The sequence below is a fragment of the Aquarana catesbeiana genome, linkage group LG03 (assembly GCF_042186555.1).
Source record: "Aquarana catesbeiana isolate 2022-GZ linkage group LG03, ASM4218655v1, whole genome shotgun sequence".
Taxonomy (NCBI): Eukaryota; Metazoa; Chordata; class Amphibia; order Anura; family Ranidae; genus Aquarana; species Aquarana catesbeiana.
The window spans coordinates 627,746,637-627,765,939 of record NC_133326.1 but is presented as its reverse complement, the minus strand read 5'-3'; the positions used below and the strand labels follow the sequence as shown (position 1 = coordinate 627,765,939).

Genomic DNA, 19,303 nt, shown 5'->3' with positions numbered 1-19,303 from the left:
CAACTTTAGATTCACCAAAACAATGTAATATGAGTTTCTACCTAATCTATCCAATCAATTTGTATGCAATCAGGTAGGCACTTGCACTGCATAGATGTTGGTAGGTCTAAAGGAGATTATATAATCAGATTGTAACATGTGGTTAGCTTTAGAGAGATGTACGCTCACTACACAGCCAGAAATTGAGTGTGACAAGGACATAGCCAAAAACTTAACATAGCTTTTAACCTTTAACAAGGAAAGGGAGGGATTGGAATGTGTGTGGACAAAAATTTGGTCTGTCGGACCCAGAATTTAGAACAAAGAAAGAAAACCTGGTGCCGAAAGGCACGGTTGGAACCCCTACGGGTCTATTCTAGACAGACCAAAAAATTGAGTATAAAAGGATTACATTTATTTTTATTTTGTATAACAATAGTAGGCATGTAAATCAATACATAAAAACAATGTTTGATACCCAATTGTACAATTGTATGAGCAAACCACTGTGCTGGTACAAGACGGACTAGTGATGATCCATACAGATTACACCTTACATGTTACGGACTAAAATGTCCTTCTTCAGAGGTTAATTTGGTTCAGATGGGTACAGATTTTCTACAACAGAGAAAATGTGCAAATAGTACAGTTTAGTATACAATAATTAGTATCAGTATTATAACAATTGCAAGGAATACAACAAATATATACAGGGCTTTTTTTTTCTCAAACAATAGGTGCTGGAACTCAACCACGACCCCCCAAACCCCCCCCCCCCACACACACACACCCTCCAAATCACATCAAATAGTGGGTGTGGTCATATTTCACAAACAGTAGAAGGGTCTTAAAGGGGCATTACATTTCAGGATTGCATTACATACAGAGTGCAGAGTTCAGGGGGGTTACACACAGAGTGCAGAGCTGTCACTTGTAAACACAGAAACCAGACTTCTGTGTTTACAAGTGATTGTGGTGAGCAGGCACCAAAGGGTCTGAGCCAGAGGTGGTGGAACTGAGTTCCACCAAGTTCCCCCTGAAAAAAAGCCCTGAATATATATATACTTATTTGTGTTCAACCATATGTGTTGACTACCCACATAGTAAAATAATCCACGTAGGGTAAGTCTGAGGAATAAGAGCTGGTCATTCCAACCACAGACAGCATATACAGCTCATCTTTGAGCTTGCTGGAACTTAGATCAAGTGGAACTGGACTAAGTGGTGAGTTAAAAAACCAGAGTTAGTGGAACTGGACTAAGTGGTGGGTTAAAAAGCCAGAGTTGAAAAAAAGAGGTTGTAACAGGGGTCAAGTACCTGTCTATTGTAAGTACATGAGTGCTGCGAGTGCACATGGGCTGTATTGAGTATTAGTGTCAGGTAGTACCTTTGTATTGTGAGTACCTGAGTGTTGTCTGAGTAGTGTGTGTGGATCGTTAGTACTTGTGTAGTGTGTGGGTTAGCGAGTGCACGTTGGTCAGCAAGTGCACGTTGGTCAGCGAATGCACGTTGGTCTGCGAGTGCACGTTGGTCTGCGAGTGCACGTTGGTCTGCGAGTGCACGTTGGTCTGCGAGTGCACGTTGGTCTGCGACTGCACGTTGGTCTGCGAGTGCACGTTGGTCTGCGACTGCACGTTGGTCTGCGAGTGCACGTTGGTCTGCGACTGCACGTTGGTCTGCGAGTGCACTTTGGTCAGCGAGTGCACTTTGGTCAGCGAGTGCACGTTGGTCAGCGAGTACCTGTGTATTGTCTTGTTGAGTACCTGTGTATTGTCTTGTTGAGTATTAGTGTCAGGAAGCTAGTTGTAGAAGGCATGAATTGGGATAAAATCTTAGGAACAAAGAACACGGAGGAGAGATGGGTTTGCTTTAAGAGCATATTAACCACTTGCCGACCAGTCATTATACAGCGACAGGTCGGCACTATCCCGCGAGCCGTCGTAGCTGTACGTCGGCTCCTTCAAGCGGGGTAGCAGGCGCGCACGCACCGCCGGAGGCACCCGCTGCACTGCAGGGATGCTGATGCTCATGACTGGCGGTCACGATGACCGCTGGCTAAGAGCGATCGCAGGCACGAGAGGCAGAACAGGGACGTGTGTGTGTGTAAACACACAAATCCCTGTTCTGTTCTGAGAGGAGGTGCAGATCGTGAGTTTCTAATAGCTAGGAACCACAATCTGTCATCTCCTATAGTCAGTCCCCTCCCCCTACAGTTAGAACACACAGTCAGGGAATCCCTTGCTCACCCCCTAGTGTTAACCCCTTCCCTGCCAGTGACATTTATACAGTATCAGTGCATTTTTATAGCACTGATCGCTGTATAATTGTCAATCGTCCCAAAAATGTGTCAAAAGTGTCTGATGTGTCCGCCATAATGTCGCAGTCATGATGAAAATCGCAGATCGCCTCCATTACTAGTAAAAAAAAAAAAAAATTATAAAAATGCCATAAATCTATCCCCTATTTTGTAGACGCTATAACTTTTGCGCAAACCAGTCAATATACCCTTATTGCGATTTTTATTACCAAAAATATGTAGAAGAATACATATCGGCCTAAACTGAAAAAAATTAGCATTTTTTTTAAAAAAAATTGGGGATATTTATTATAACAAAAAGTACAAAATATTATGTTTTTTTTAAATTGTCGCTCTTTTTTTGTGTATATCGCAAAAATAAAAACTGCAGAGATGATCAAATACCACCAAAAGAAAGCTCTATTTGTGGGATAAAAAAGACGTCAATTTTGTTTGGGTACGGCGTTGCACGACCGCACAATTGTCAGTTAAAGCGACGCAGTGTCATATTGCAAAAAGTGCTCCTGTCATTGAGCAGCCAAATCTTCTGGGGGTGAAGTGGTTAAATAAGGGCATTAGCCAATGCATCCAATTGGGTAATAAATTTAAAAGAGCAAACAAAAGTCCTGGATGGCTTAATTCCAAAGTAAAAATGCATATAAAAGCAAAGGAGAAGGCCTTAAAAAAATACAAGGTTGAGAGATCATCATCAGCATTCAAACTTTATAAAGAATGCAACAAGAAATGTAAGGGTACAATTAGGGCGGCTAAGATAGAACACAAAAGACACATAGCAGAGGAGAGCGAAAGAAATCCCAAGAAATTCTTTAAGTATGTAAACAGTTAAAAAGGGAGGACAGACCACATAGGCCCCATAAAGAATGAGGAAGGACATCTGGTTACAAAGGATGGGGAGATTGCTGAGGTATTGAATTTATTCTTCTCCTCAGTCTTCACGAGGGAATCGGGGGGGCTTCAGTAACCAAAATTGCAGTGTTTATCCTTATGACACATCACAGGAAGCACCTCCATGGATAGAAGAGGACAGAATGAAAATTAGACTTGGGAAACTTAACATTAATAAATCACTGGGACCAGATGGCTTGCATCCGAGGGTACTTAGGGAACTCAGTCAAGTAATTGCCAGATCAGTGTTCCTAATTTTTACTGACAGTCTACTGACTGGAATGGTACCAGGTGATTGGAGAAAAGCCAATGTAGCACCACTATTTAAAAAGGGCCCAAAATAAATCCCTGGGAATTACAGACCAGTTAGCCTAACATCAATAGTATGCAAGCTCTTGGAGGAGATGATAAGGGACTATATACAAGATTTTATTAACTAGCAGTAATCCGCATGGATTCATGAAGAATCGTTCTTGCCAAACCAATCAATTAACCTTCTATGAGGAGGTGAGTTGCTATCTAGATAAAGGAAGGCCCATAGGCGTAGTGTATCTGGATTTTGCAAAAGCATTTGACACAGTTCCCCATAAACGTTTACTGTACAAAATAAGATCCGTTGGCATGGACCATAGGGTGAGTGCATGGATTGAAAACTAGCTACAAGGGCAAGTTCAGAGGGTGGTGATAAATGGGGAGTACTCGGAATGGTCAGGGGTGGGTAGTTGGGTCCCCCAGGGTTCTATGCTGGGACCAATCCTGTTTAATTTGTTCATAAACGACCTGGAGGATGGGGTAAACAGTTCAATCTCTGCATTTGCGGACGTCACTAAGCTAAGCAGGGCAATAACTTCTCCGCAGGATGTGGAAACATTGCAAAAAGATCTGAACAAATTAATGGGGTGGGCAACTACATGGCAAATGAGGTTCAATGTAGAAAAATGTAAAATAATGCATTTGGGTGGCAAAAATATGAATGCAATCTATACACTGGGGGGAGAACCTCTGGGGGAATCTAGGATGGAAAAGGACCTGGGGGTCCTAGTAAGATGATAGGCTCAGCAATGGCATGCAATGCCAAGCTGCTGCTAACAAAGCAAGCAAAATATTGCCATGCATTAAGAAGGGGGTCAACTCCAGAGATGAAACGATAATTCACCCGCTCTGGTCCGGCCACACCTAGAGTATGCTGTCCAGTTCTGGGCACCAGTCCTCAGGAAGGATGTACTGGAAATGTAGTGAGTACAAAGAAGGGCAACAAAGCAGCTAATAAAGAGTCTGAAGGATATTAGTTATGAGAAAAGGTTGCGAGCACTGAACTTATTCTCTCTGGAGAAGAGACGCTTGAGAGGGGATATGATTTCAATATACAAATACCATAAAAAATATAATGATATGCAACGCTATAAATGTAGTATTACGAATAAAAAGTCCATAGTGTTTGAAATAAAGTCCTTGTTCAGGAGAAAACGCTGGAATCACCCACAGTGTAGACAGAAATACATATTAGGTGAATACGGACTTATCCTCCACTGAGCATCAACACACCAGGCCTCTTACCAAAAAGAATAATGATAGAAAAATGTAGCGCATAATAGACTTACACAAATATTGTGATATTGGTGTAAAATAAGAAGTCCATAAACATACAAGAACTTTGAACAAAGTTCAGTGGGTTAAACAAAAGTTTTAATTGCCTAATATGAAAATATGTGATGAATGTCCAACGGTGTATAGATATGCAGGTGGCAACCCAAAAAGGTGAATTTCCAAGTGTGGACAATGGGTGTATAGATCCGTCCTTGGGAGCAACATCAAAGAAAAACGACATCCATAGAAGAGTAGTATATGTATGCTCTTACAGGATCTGATGGATTTTGATGTCAGCGACATAGAGTCTAAACGGGCAGTGTGCCACACATGGCAGATGTAGGGATGTCCAGATGGTTGGAACCTCAGGAATGGACTACACAGGGACCTTGCGAGTCGGCCGTTAAACTGGAACTCGAAACTTGGAATCTTGTGGAGAGGGTAACCCAGATGTGCCAGGGCGGGGAGCTCGCTCACATCAAAGAGATATGTGGAAAAAGGGGCAACTGTGATCACTTTTATTGTTAGTGTTTTTTTAGAAATAAAACGCCCTTTTTTACCTGCACTATGTGGAAGTGATTTTTTCTCCACATATCTCTTTGATGTGAGCGTGCGCCCCGCCCTGGCACATCTGGGTTACCCTCTCCACAAGATTCCAAGTTTCGAGTTCCAGTTTAACGGCCGGCTCCCAAGGTCCCTGTGGAGTCCGTTCCTGAGGTTCCAACCATCTGGACATCCCTACATCTGCCATGTGTGGCACATTGCCCGTTTAGACTCTATGTCGCTGACATCAGAGTCCATCAGATCCGGTAAGAGCATACATATACTACTCTTCTATGGATGTATTTTTCTTTGATGTTGCTCCCAAGGACGGATCTATACACCCATTGTCCACACTTGGAAATTCACCTTTTTGGGTTGCCACCTGCATATCTATACACCGTTGGACATTCATCACATATTTTCATATTAGGCAATTAGAACTTTTGTTTAACCCACTGAACTTTGTTCAAAATTCTTGTATGTTTATGGACTTCTCATTTTACACCAATATCATGATATTTGTGTATGTCTATTATGCGCTACATTTTTCTATCATTATTCCTATTGTTTTTGTCACACTGTATGTAGCTGCTCACCTTTTTATTTTAGTTAGCGCAGTGTTGTTTCCCACATTTTCCTCTTACCAAAAAGAATGGACCACTTAATCACAGGTGGTCAAACAGGCATGATAAATCCACAGAATCGCGAAACCATTAATGGAGATCACAGATGGCTGGGTCTTGTAGTTCCACCAAAGAATCAGAGGTGCATGCATAAAATATAAAAAAAGGAACTCCTCATGGTGTATTATTATAAAACCAGGGTCATATTTATTCAAAGAAAAATCCAGGGTACTCACCTACTTTCATCAGATAAAAACGAGTATGTAAAAAACAGCAGTCTGTATAAGCAGCATTTGTTTCCAACCACAAAGATGGCTGCAGTCGACACGTGACAGTGTCGTGATGTCAGAACTCCTCCCAACGCAGCGTTTCGTCCAATCGAACGTTGTTAGGTCCCTGGAAGAAACGCCACGTTGGGAGGAGTTCTGACATCACAACACTGTCACGTGTCGACTGGTTAGTATTGAGAAACAAGATCCCTCTCTCCCTTTAGGTAGGCATAGTGCATTGGTACATGGTGATATCATTGCCATTGTCGGTATATGCGGCGCCAGAATTCGAATTTAGTCTTCCCCGTGTAAAAACTGCCGCAATCGCAGGTCAGTAAATATACTACCCCTGCCATGCGGCAAGTAACATAGTGATTTGATTGAAAGTCATCCCCATTAGGCAGGATGATATTCTTTCATGTGTCCATATATTTTCAATCACCACAATGGCCACATGGGTACGTACAACAATATTTGATTTTGGTCTTTTTCGTCGTAAACAAACTCACTATGTACTAGTTTGTCACGTAGTGAGGGGGCCTGCTTAAATGTGATAAGGGGGCAATCATTAATTAAGGGTGCCAAAGTGGTATCGGTATAGAGCAGGTGCCAGTGTTTGTGCAAGATGTTTCTTATCTGTCTTGGTTGGGAGGTATACTGACTGATAACTCTAGTTGGATTATTAGTCTCAATTTTTCTGTGTGAAAAAAGTAATTTGGATCGTGTTTTGTTTTTGGCTTTTTTATAAGCTTTTTTAGGATGGTATTTGCATGGCTTGTATAAATCGATGCTGATTCATCCATAAAAAGATGACGTTCCCACTCCCCCAAGTACAGGTTGGCATAGGATGGAGCACATAAAGTGCCCATAGCTACGCCCTGTACCTGGAGGTAGTGGGAATCAAGGAAAGAGAAAAAATTATGTTTGAGTATAAACTCTAAGGCTGCCAGCACAAAATGCACTTGCACATGTTCAAAGTGAATCTGTCGAAGAAGCACCTGTCTGAGGGCACAAAGGTCCTTGTCATGGCGGGATCGAGCTGTAGAGTGCCTCGACGTCGATGGCCACCAAAATGGTCTGGCCATCGACGTGGAGGCCATCCAGCATTTGAAGAAGATGGATGGTGTCCTTGGTATGGGAGGGAAATTCCTCAACCAACGGTCTTAACTGATTGTCTACAAATTTACGCAGGTTGTCAGTTAAACAGCCTCTTCTGGAGGTTTCTTCGGATTCTTTTGGTAAGGCATAGAAAGTGCCTCTCGGGGGTGACTAATTCTTACACATTCCCATGTATTTTTATCCAGTATTCCACAATAGTATGCCTCATCAACCTTTCAACACTCTACTAAAAGGGGAATTATTCAAATCAGTAATGCCATTACAGTTATATGCAGTTGGCCAGAGATGTGTATTTATACTTCCTGTAATGGTTGCTCACCACAAGTGGTCATAGTGCAGTGCAATTCCCATTATGGTTTGACATTATTATACACTACATGGCCAAATGTTTTTGGACAACTGACCATAACACCTATATTTCCCTTCTGAATATCGTTAAGATGAAGTGGAACACGATTTGCGAGCCAGATCTTCTTGTCCAACATCAGTTCTGTTGCTGTTGGGCAATGCTGTTTAAGCTAAATGGGCACACAGACCTACTTCAAAATTTGGAGGACAGCCCTGCCAGGAGAGTGAAGGCTGTTATAGTTGCAAACAGCAGCCAACTCTATATTAATTCCCATGATTTTCTAATAGGATGTCCAATAAGCTCATGTAGGTGTAATGGTCAGGTGTTCATGAACTTTTGCCCATAGTGTGTAGCTGCTGCTCCAGGTTGGTATATACACAGTAGGAACATGAAGATATGCATGGAGTAAGTAAAGAGAAGAGATGTTGAGGATTTTGGCTGATGGAGATCTATCCTCATCTATTCTATCAGATTCTGTTTGGATTGTTACACATTTTGGGTCAGTGAAATTCTAATACCTACATTTAATCTCTTTGTCTCTAAGATTTACCAATCAGTAAAAGGAATCATGGACCAGGATGGATGAAATTAGTCTTAGTGATGTGCCTCATTCTCATATTCTTGATGGTTATACTTATAGCCAGCATCATGTTCATCTATTGTGAGTATTATTCTTGTTTACAGATTTTAGTTTTAGGGTGAACTTCTACTTTAAGTAATTATTGTACATATGGAAGGATGATTATATACACACTTACTAAATAAAGTTAATAACAATGACTCAGCTGACTCATATACTTTAGATGGACTAATGAATGTGTACATTGGTCCCTCAAAAAATGTAATATCTTCCTACCAAAATATATATAGTGAAAAATCACAAACTGCAATGGACCTGCATTTGTGCAATGGTGATTTGATATTAACAACAGGTTTATCTGAAAATGGATACAGCAATACATCGTGTGAACTAATTGATTTGAATATATATATTTAATTTTAGATCCCAGTATCTCCAATCAACTGTCAGACATTAAACAGAATGGTAAGTAGCACTACAGTGTTATATACAATGTCCACTTGATCCTCCCTCCTAGATTATAAGCTCTAACAAGCAGGGCCCTCTGATTCCTCCTGTATTGATTTGTATTGTAACTGTACTGTCTGCCCCCATGTTGCGCAAACTGTTGGCGCTATATAAACCCTGTATAATAATAATAATATACAAACCACAGAGCTGTTATATAAAATTCTAAGCCAAAACCTAGGCAAATATGAAAAAAAAAAACAAAAAAAAATTATATAATGCAGATCTTAATGCCTTAAAGCAACTTTGTCAGGGTAAAAACAAATTTAATTAACGGTGCACTCTGGAGGTTTGGCTGCATGCTCATGTACTGACAATCCCTGTTTCTGGCTTAGAAGCGCTGAACAGTGATGGTGCTTCACTGTTATCTCTATGGCTGACTGCAAATAAAAACCTATGGTTTATTCTGTGATTTATCTTATCTCAGCTGTTCAGCAGTCATACTAGCTGATGTAGTGCTACCCCCATAGGAGCTGCTGTAGATTAAATAGGTTCTTTCTCAACAGAGTGCAGAGGCAGCCAGTCACACATCAACAGTTCATTCACTCCGGCTCATTGAACAGTCTAGGGGATGCTTTTTTTTATTTACTTGTAGAACTGGTAACAGGAGGGGGCTTAGGGTCATATGGAAAACGCCAAAATGGGAGGTATAGCAGAAGACACTTCTCACTCAGTAAGAGTAACACAAGTGTAGGTAGATTTTAACAGCCTACAGGCTCATGGCTGGGGACCATGAAGTAGCTTTAGCACAGGTAATGGCAGACTGGAACAGTCTACAGGTGCTCGGCTGGGGACCATGAAGTCGCTTTACCAGAGATAAAGAGGCTCTACTCGCAGGAACCTGAAGGTTCACAGCTAGGGACCATGCAGGGACTGCAGGAAAAGAGGGTCTACTCATAGGATCCTGGAATAAATCAGGAGCAGCCTCTTGCAGAGTAGACAAGCATCCAGTCCAAAGGGCTCCAGGTAAAGAAGTCCTCTCCTCCTCAACTCACACAACAATTCCCTCAGGAGGGTAAAGATAACCTCCTCAGGGCTCCAGACTATTTAACAGCACCCAGCCACTATGTGGACACACCTCCCCAGAGATTAGCTAGGCCCTGCTTAATATTCAGGTTGATCATTTAAATTATCCCTTCCTAAGCTCTAGAAACTTCTTCTAGAGGCAAGGGGAAGCAATCAAACTCCCAGCCCGTGAAGCCCTGAACAGACCAGACCAAACAATCACTGCTCCTCTGACTACAGAAGAAGCCAAAAACTAAATTTACCTAGTAGCCTAACTAGGAGGGTGCTACATCAATATAATATGAAGATAACTTAAAGAGGTAGAAAATGCAAATCTGATTTGTGTACAAGAACACCAGACTCCAAAGCAATGCAATGTAGCATTCTTTCAGGTGTTTTCCTATTTCTAACTTGTTTCTGACCTGCTTATGGCTTCCATTATCTTTAACCACTTGCCGACCGCCGCACGACTATATACGTCGGCAGAATGGCACGGGCAGGCAAAAGGACTTACATGTACGTCCTTGCCTGCCCGCGGGTGGGGGGTCCGATCGGACCCCCCCCCGGTGCCTGCGGCGGTCGGCAAATGTCCCCCGGCGATCGGAGGTGAGGGGGAGGCCATCCATTCGTGGCCCCCCCCTCGCGATCGCTCCCAGCCAATGGGATCATTTCCCTGTCTCTGTATTGTACACAGAGGCAGAGGAAATGATGTCATCTCTCCTCGGCTCGGTATTTTCCGTTCCGGGCCGAGGAGAGAAGACTGAAATGTGAGTGCACAACACACACACACACAGTAGAACATGCCAGGCACACAAAACACCCCGATCCCCCCCCCGATTGCCCCCCGATCCCCCCCCAATCACCCCCCCCCCCCTGTCACAAACTGACACCAGCAGGTTTTTTTTTTTTTTTTTTTTCTGATTACTGTATTGGTGTCAGTTTGTGACAGTTAGTGTCAGGGCAGTGAGTGTTAGGCCCCCTGTAGGTCTAGGGTACCCCCCTAACCCCCCCTAATAAAGTTTTAACCCCTTGATCACCCCCCGTCACCAGTGTCGCTAAGCGATCATTTTTCTGATCGCTGTATTAGTGTCGCTGGTGACGCTAGTTAGGGACGTAAATATTTAGGTTCGCCGTCAGCGTTTTATAGCGACAGGGACCCCCATATACTACCTAATAAATGTTTTAACCCCTTGATTGCCCCCTAGTTAACCCTTTCACCACTGATCACTGTATAACCGTTACGGGTGACGCTGGTCAGTTTGTTTATTTTTTATAGTGTCAGGGCACCCGCCGTTTATTACCGAATAAAGATTTAGCCCCCTGATCGCCCGGCGGTGATATGCATCGCCCCAGGCAGCGTCAGATTAGCGCCAGTACTGCTAACACCCACGCACGCAGCATACGCCTCCCTTAGTGGTATAGTATCTGTACGGATCAATATCTGATCCGATCAGATCTATACTAGCGTCCCCAGCAGTTTAGGGTTCCCAAAAACACAGTGTTAGCGGGATCAGCCCAGATACCTGCTAGCACCTGCGTTTTGCCCCTCCGCCCGGCTCGGCCCAGCCCACCCAAGTGCAGTATCGATCGATCACGGTCACTTACAAAACACTAAACGCATAACTGCAGCGTTCGCAGAGTCAGGCCTGATCCCTGCGATCGCTAACAGTTTTTTTGGTAGCGTTTTGGTGAAATGGCAAGCACCAGCCCCAGGCAGCGTCAGGTTAGTGCCAGTAGCGCTAACACCCACGCACGCACCGTACACCTCCCTTAGTGGTATAGTATCTGAACGCATCAATATCTGATCCGATCAGATCTATACTAGCGTCCCCAGCAGTTTAGGATTCCCAAAAATGCAGTGTTAGCGGGATCAGCCCAGATACCTGCTAGCACCTGCGTTTTGCCCCTCCGCCTGGCCCAGCCCAGCCCACCCAAGTGCAGTATCGATCGATCACTGTCACTTAAAAAAACACTAAACGCATAACTGCAGCGTTCGCAGAGTCAGGCCTGATCCCTGCGATCGCTAACAGTTTTTTTGGTAGCGTTTTGGTGAACTGGCAAGCACCAGCCCCAGGCAGCGTCAGGTTAGTTCCAGTAGCGCTAACACCCACGCACGCACCGTACACCTCCCTTAGTGGTATAGTATCTGAACTGATCAATATCTGATCCGATCAGATCTATACTGGCATCCCCAGCAGTTTAGGGTTCCCAAAAACGCAGTGTTAGTGGGATCAGCCCAGATACCTGCTAGCACCTGCGTTTTGTCCCTCCGCCCAGCCCACCCAAGTGCAGTATCGATCGATCACTGTCACTTACAAAACACTAAACGCATAACTGCAGCGTTCGCAGAGTCAGGCCTGATCCCTGCGATCGTTAACAGTTTTTTTGGTAGCGTTTTGGTGAACTGGCAAGCGCCAGCGGCCTAGTACACCCCGGTCGTAGTCAAACCAGCACTGCAGTAACACTTGGTGACGTGGCGAGTCCCATAAGTGCAGTTCAAGCTGGTGAGGTGGCAAGCACAAGTAGTGTCCCGCTGCCACCAAGAAGACAAATACAGGCCCGTCGTGCCCATAGTGCCCTTCCTGCTGCATTCGCCAATCCTAATTGGGAACCCACCACTTCTGCAGCGCCCATACTTCCCCCATTCACATCCCCAACCAAATGCAGTCGGCTGCATGAGAGGCATTTTTATGTCCTCCCGAGTACCCCTACCCAGCGAACCCCCCAAAAAAGATGTTGTGTCTGCAGTAAGCGCGGATATAGGCGTGACACCCGCTATTATTGTCCCTCCTGTCCTGACAATCCTGGTCTTTGCATTGGTGAATGTTTTGAACGCTACCATTCACTAGCTGAGTATTAGCGTAGGGTACAGCATTGCACAGACTAGGACACACTTTCACAGGGTCTCCCAAGATGCCATCGCATTTTGAGAGACCCGAACCTGGAACCGGTTACAGTTACAAAAGGTACAGTTACAAAAAAAGTGTAAAAAAAAAAAAAAAACACAAACAAAAATATAAAATAAAAAATAATAGTTGTCGTTTTATTGTTCTCTCTCTATTCTCTCTCTCTCTATTCTCTCTATTGTTCTGCTCTTTTTTACTGTATTCTATTCTGCAATGTTTTATTGTTATTATGTTTTATCATGTTTGCTTTTCAGGTATGCAGTTTTTTATACTTTACCGTTTACTGTGCTTTATTGTTAGCCATATTTTTGTCTTCAGGTACAGCATTCACGACTTTGAGTGGTTATACCAGAATGATGCTTGCAGGTTTAGGTATCATCTTGGTATCATTCTTTTCAGCCAGCGGTCGGCTTTCATGTAAAAGCAATCCTAGCGGCTAATTAGCCTCTAGACTGCTTTTACAAGCAGAGAGAATGCCCCCCCCCCCCCATCGTCTTCCGTGTTTTTCTCTGGCTCTCCTGTCTCAACAGGGAACCTGAGAATGCAGCCGGTGATTCAGCCAGCTGACCATAGAGCTGATCAGAGACCAGAGTGGCTCCAAACATCTCTATGGCCTAAGAAACCGGAAGCTACGAGCATTTTATGACTTAGATTTCGCCGGATGTAAATAGCGCCATTGGGAAATTGGGGAAGCATTTTATCACACCGATCTTGGTGTGGTCAGATGCTTTGAGGGCAGAGGAGAAATCTAGGGTCTAATAGACCCCAATTTTTTAAAAAAAGAGTACCTGTCACTACCTATTGCTATCATAGGGGATATTTACATTCCCTGAGATAACAGTAAAAATGATTAAAAAAAAAAAAAAAAATGAAAGGAACAGTTTTAAAATAAGATAAAAAAGCAAAAAAATAATAAAGAAAAAAAAAAAAAAAAAAAAAAAAGCACCCCTGTCCCCCCTGCTCTCGCGCTAAGGCGAACGCAAGCGTCGGTCTGGCGTCAAATGTAAACAGCAATTGCACCATGCATGTGAGGTATCACCGCGACGGTCAGATCGAGGGCAGTAATTTTAGCAGTAGACCTCCTCTGTAAATCTAAAGTGGTAACCTGTAAAGGCTTTTAAAGGCTTTTAAAAATGTATTTATTTTGTTGCCACTGCACATTTGTGCGCAATTGTAAAGCATGTCATGTTTGGTATCCATGTACTCGGCCTAAGATCATCTTTTTTATTTCATCAAACATTTGGGCAATATAGTGTGTTTTAGTGCATTAAAATGTAAAAAAGTGTGTTTTTTCCCCAAAAAATGCGTTTGAAAAATCGCTGCGCAAATACTGTGTGAAAAAAAAAAATTAAACACCCACCATTTTAATCTGTAGGGCATTTGCTTTAAAAAAATATATAATGTGTGGGGGTTCAAAGTAATTTTCTTGCAAAAAAAAATAATTTTTTCATGTAATCAAAAAGTGTCAGAAAGGGCTTTGTCTTCAAGTGGTTAGAAGAGTGGGTGATGTGTGACATAAGCTTCTAAATGTTGTGCATAAAATGCCAGGACAGTTCAACCCCCCCCCCAAATGACCCCATTTTGGAAAGTAGACACCCCAAGCTATTTGCTGAGAGGCATGTCGAGTCCATGGAATATTTTATATTGTGACACAAGTTGCGGGAAAGAGACAAATTTTTTTTTTTTTTTTTTTTTTTTTGCACAAAGTTGTCACTAAATGATATATTGCTCAAACATGCCATGGGAATATGTGAAATTACACCCCAAAATACATTCTGTTGCTTCTCCTGAGTACGGGGATACCACATGTGTGAGACTTTTTGGGAGCCTAGCCGCGTATGGGACCCCGAAAACCAAGCACCGCCTTCAGGCTTTCTAAGGGCGTAAATTTTTGATTTCACTCTTCACTGCCTATCACAGTCTCGGAGGCCATGGAATGCCCAGGTGGCACAAACCCCCCCCAAATGACCCCATTTTGGAAAGTAGACACCCAAAGCTATTTGCTGAGCGGTATAGTGAGTATTTTGCAGACCTCACTTTTTGTCACAAAGTTTTAAAAATTAAAAAAAGAAAAAAAAAATTTTTTTTTTTGTCTTTCTTCATTTTCAAAAACAAATGAGAGCTGCAAAATACTCACCATGCCTCTCAGCAAATAGCTTGGGGTGTCTACTTTCCAAAATGGGGTCATTTGGGGGGGGTTTGTGCCACCTGGGCATTCCATGACCTCCGAAACTGTGATAGGCAGTGAAGAGTGAAATCAAAAATGTACACCCTTAGAAATCCTGAAGGCAGTGATTGGTTTTCGGGGTCCCGTACGCGGCTAGGCTCCTAAAAAGTCCCACACATGTGGTATCCCCATACTCAGGAGAAGCAGCAGAATGTATTTTGGGGTGCAATTCCACATATGCCCATGACCTGTGTGAGCAATATATCATTTAGTGACAACTTTGTGCAAAAAAAAAAAAAAAAAAAAAATAAATTGTCACATTCCCGCAACTTGTGTCAAAATATAAAATATTCCATGGACTCAACATGCCTCTCAGCAAATAGCTTGGGGTGTCTACTTTCCAAAATGGGGTCATTTGGGGGGGGTTTGTGCCATCTGGGCATTTTATGGCCTTCAAAACTGTGATAGGTAGTGAGGAGTAAAATCAAAAATGTACGCCCTTAGAAATCCTGAAGGCAGTGATTGGTTTTCGGGGCCCCGTATGCGGCTAGGCTCCCAAAAAGTCCCACACATGTGGTATCCCCATACTCAGGAGAAGCAGCTAAATGTATTTTGGGGTGCAATTCCACATATGCCCATGGCCTGTGTGAGCAATATATCATTTAGTGACAACTTTTTGTAATTTTTTTTTTTTTGTCATTATTCAATCACTTGGGACAAAAAAAATGAATATTCAATGGGCTCAACATGCCTCTCAGCAATTTCCTTGGGGTGTCTACTTTCCAAAATGGGGTCATTTGTGGGGGTTTTGTACTGCCCTGCCATTTTAGCACCTCAAGAAACGACATAGGCAGTCATAAATTAAAGGCTGTGTAAATTCCAGAAAATGTACCCTAGATTGTAGGCGCTATAACTTTTGCGCAAACCAATAAATATACACTTATTGACATTTTTTTTACCAAAGACATGTGGCCAAATACATTTTGGCCTAAATGTATGACTAAAATTGAGTTTATTGGATTTTTTTTAGAACAAAAAGTAGAAAATATCATTTTTTTTCAAAATTTTCGGTCTTTTTCCGTGTATAGCGCAAAAAATAAAAACGGCAGAGGTGATCAAATACCATCAAAAGAAAGCTCTATTTGTGGGAAGAAAAGGACGCAAATTTCGTTTGGTTACAGCATTGCATGACCGCGCAATTAGCAGTTAAAGCGACGCAGTGCCAATTTGTAAAAAGTGCTCTGGTCAGGAAGGGGGTAAATCCTTCCGGGGCTGAAGTGGTTAACTTTGCTTTCCAAATGCTTCCAAAAGCAAGTTGGAAGCAAAAGTAGGAATAAAAAGCATTAAGGTGTTATTACATGAACCCTTCAGTATGACATTGTCACTGTATCAGGGCTCGATGGAGCGTGTGTGCATGTTTCTCAGACCTTATGAATTAATATGACTAGCTAGCATTTTTAAGGTTTGTGAACTTGTGATTTTATAGTGTCTGAAATCGAGGTGACAGCCAGGATAGAAATGGATATCGGAGCTGAAAACCTGAGACGAGTGAATCAAACTTTTGGTAAGCAAATTAATAATATATTTCACACTCCTTGTTTCAGAATCTGATCTGGTACATAAACAGCATGTACAGTAGGCCTTGTGTTTTTTAAGGGCCGGCGATAAATGGTGGTGCCCATATAAATTGCTTATAGTCTTGTATTGAATTTTTTTCAAAAGGCCTAAAATTATTTTTTGTTGTCCAACTGTGATAAAACTTTGTCTTGTTCTGATTCTTCCCAAAGCAAGCCAGACCTGAATATGAAACAGAAGTTCTCTCCCAATCCTTCCTATGTTCTGGGCTAAGTCATGCACACTTAGACAGCCCTACAGCTCTACTACAGAAAGCCCAGAAATGAAGCTGTGGGAACATGTTTTTGTTGTTTAGCCTTGACTAGGCGGGACCTACAAACTTTTGAATGATGGACCGGCCAGCAATATTTTTCGAGGGCTTGTCTCAGTATATAAAAGCACTTTTTAAAATGTAGCTTAAAGCAAATATTACATGGCTCTATCAGGCTCTGACATGACATACAAACACCTCAAGGTAAAATGTTCCCAGTAGAGCTTTGTGGGAGCGCTGATATGGAAATAGTGGCCAACTACCGGCTCATTGCTGGAATAGTCACCATCACTAACAAATACTTCCCAGCACTGTGCATCAGCTGTTTACCTTGCTCTTTGCAGTCCTCTTTATCATGACTTCCATGTACCCTGGTGACTCTGCATAAACATTTTATTTCTGGGCAGTAAAGAGGGCTCAGTAAAGAGAGAGTAGGGTAGGCTGAAACGAATATGGTGGCAGGGCCCATAGATCTGTAGCTTCGCCACTTTATGGGGTCTGGTTGCACTTTGCATATCGGAGGGAGCAGTGTATATTATCATGGAATGTACACTTTAAGAAAAGTTAGGGATGGACCAAAGCTGGCCATACAGTAATCATTCTTTTGGTTCAACCAATGACCCGATTCCCCCATCCACACCCTTAATGGTTGTATTTTGTATTTTGACAGTAGGGAGCCTTCCCTGCAGTCAGAGTACAATGATCAGTGCTGCCAGGTATAGTTGGCGACGATCGTTCAGGAAAAACCTAGCAGGCCAGTTGTACAGAAGTTGATCAGAGAATCAACTTCTGTACAACCAGCCTGCCCATATATGGATGACAGCATCTTTGTTATTTGAGAGTTTGGGAGTGTCAGTTATCAAGGATGAGCTCATCTAGGAGACAGGTTAACCTTATAGTCTGACATGTCTGCTCTCACAGGGAGAGAATACAAGTCAAAAATTATAATAAGGTAGTTATATTATAACAATTCAAGTCAAATTATTTGTCATCTCTGGACCATCAGCCTATCTAGACCAGTGGTCTCCAAACTGCGGCCCAGGGGCCAGATGTGGCCCTTTGCTTGTTTTTATCTGGCTCTTGGGCCACTATTTCATTCACTGACACCAATGAAAAGGCACAATTCCAACCCGTGCCACCAGTGATGGGGCACAATTCCTCTGAATGACAGTAATGATGGGCCACAGTTCCTCCCAATGACACCAGTGTTGGGGCACAATTCCTTCCAATGACACCAACAATGGGGCCCAATGATGGGGCATAATTCCTACCAATGACACCAGCGATGGCACACATTTCATACCAATGACACCAATGATGGGGCACAATTCCTACCAATGACATCAACAATGGGATCCAGTGACACCAACAATGGGGCACAATTCCTACCAATGACACCAATTATGGGGCACAGTTCCTATTAATGACAGCAACAATGGGGCCCAATTCCTCCCAATGACAACAATGATGGTGCCCAATTCCTCTCACTGACACCAAAGATGTTACTCCAACTGGTGCCAAGACATTTTCTGCTCCTGTTGGTCACAGTCCGCCCCCCCCCAAGTCTGAAGGACACTGTAGTGCTTTCTGTATAAAAAAGGTCCAGTAGGCATGTATGGAGGAAAACCTTGTTAAAAACATATAAATTAATAATAATAATTAAAAAGTGTATATATATATATATATATATATATATATATATATATATATATATATATATATATTTATATTTATATACATATATATGTCTATGCAGTACCGCACTCGGAGACACTCGAAGACCACACAGAGACGCTCGGAGACACTCGGGAACCGAGTGTCTCTGAGTGTCTCTGAACGTCTCCGAGTGTCTCAGAGTGTCATCGGTGCCTCCGCACCTCTTGCCAAATGCGGTACTGCACACCCTAGCAGCTTGAATCCTGCTCGTCTTGCGAGACAACACTCGCAAAACGAGTCAGGATTTTCGAAAAGAAATTGCTCGTATTGTGAAACGCTCTTAAACCGCGTTACTCACAATCCGAGGTTCCACTGTATTTTTTTTTTTAATCAATAAGACAGGTATTGAGTTTTTAATAAATATTAAATTCTGCCAGCTATGCTGACACAGCAGAAAGTGCCACCCCCACTTATGCACGTTCTTTTTGCTGGTTTGGACTGAGCCCCATCAAGTACATAGAATTTGGTGTTGGACAGAATTGAAATATCTTTTTATGTGATAATCTAAATATCATTTTTTTTTCAGGAAACAAAATAAACAGCCTTGAAAAAGAAATTCTGACCATTAAAAGATTTGTGGGTAAGAAAACAGACATTTTTATAACTGCTTTGAAAAATCCATACCTGTGTTCTCTCTGATATAACCGATTGAAATCCAGAATCTAATCTGGCCGTATGCATGTCAGTGGCAGTTTTCTTTCCCAGGCTCCATTCACACTTGTAGGACTCCAAAGTTGTCCAAAGCCGACCTTGGAGTGCAGCTTTGGTGCAATTTTGGATGAGTGCAACTTGGATACGACTTTGGCTTCGACCAGTAATAATGGACAACTGTTGCACACAAGTTGCATTGTAAAACATTCAGGTAC

The 19,303-nt window shown here is 42.6% G+C and overlaps 1 protein-coding gene across 4 annotated transcripts in view; it reads left to right on the top strand.

Annotated features, from left to right (window-relative positions):
- Window positions 1-19,303, top strand: part of LOC141133205 (C-type lectin domain family 4 member G-like) — a 105,025-nt gene that overhangs the window by 60,331 nt on the left and 25,391 nt on the right. For all 4 annotated transcript variants that reach the window (XM_073622426.1, XM_073622424.1, XM_073622427.1 and 1 more), the window contains 4 exons: window positions 8,216-8,332; window positions 8,675-8,716; window positions 16,323-16,400; window positions 18,964-19,017. In XM_073622426.1, coding sequence (XP_073478527.1) covers window positions 8,216-8,332; window positions 8,675-8,716; window positions 16,323-16,400; window positions 18,964-19,017 — 291 coding nt within the window. The remainder of the gene's footprint in view (window positions 1-8,215; window positions 8,333-8,674; window positions 8,717-16,322; window positions 16,401-18,963; window positions 19,018-19,303) is intronic.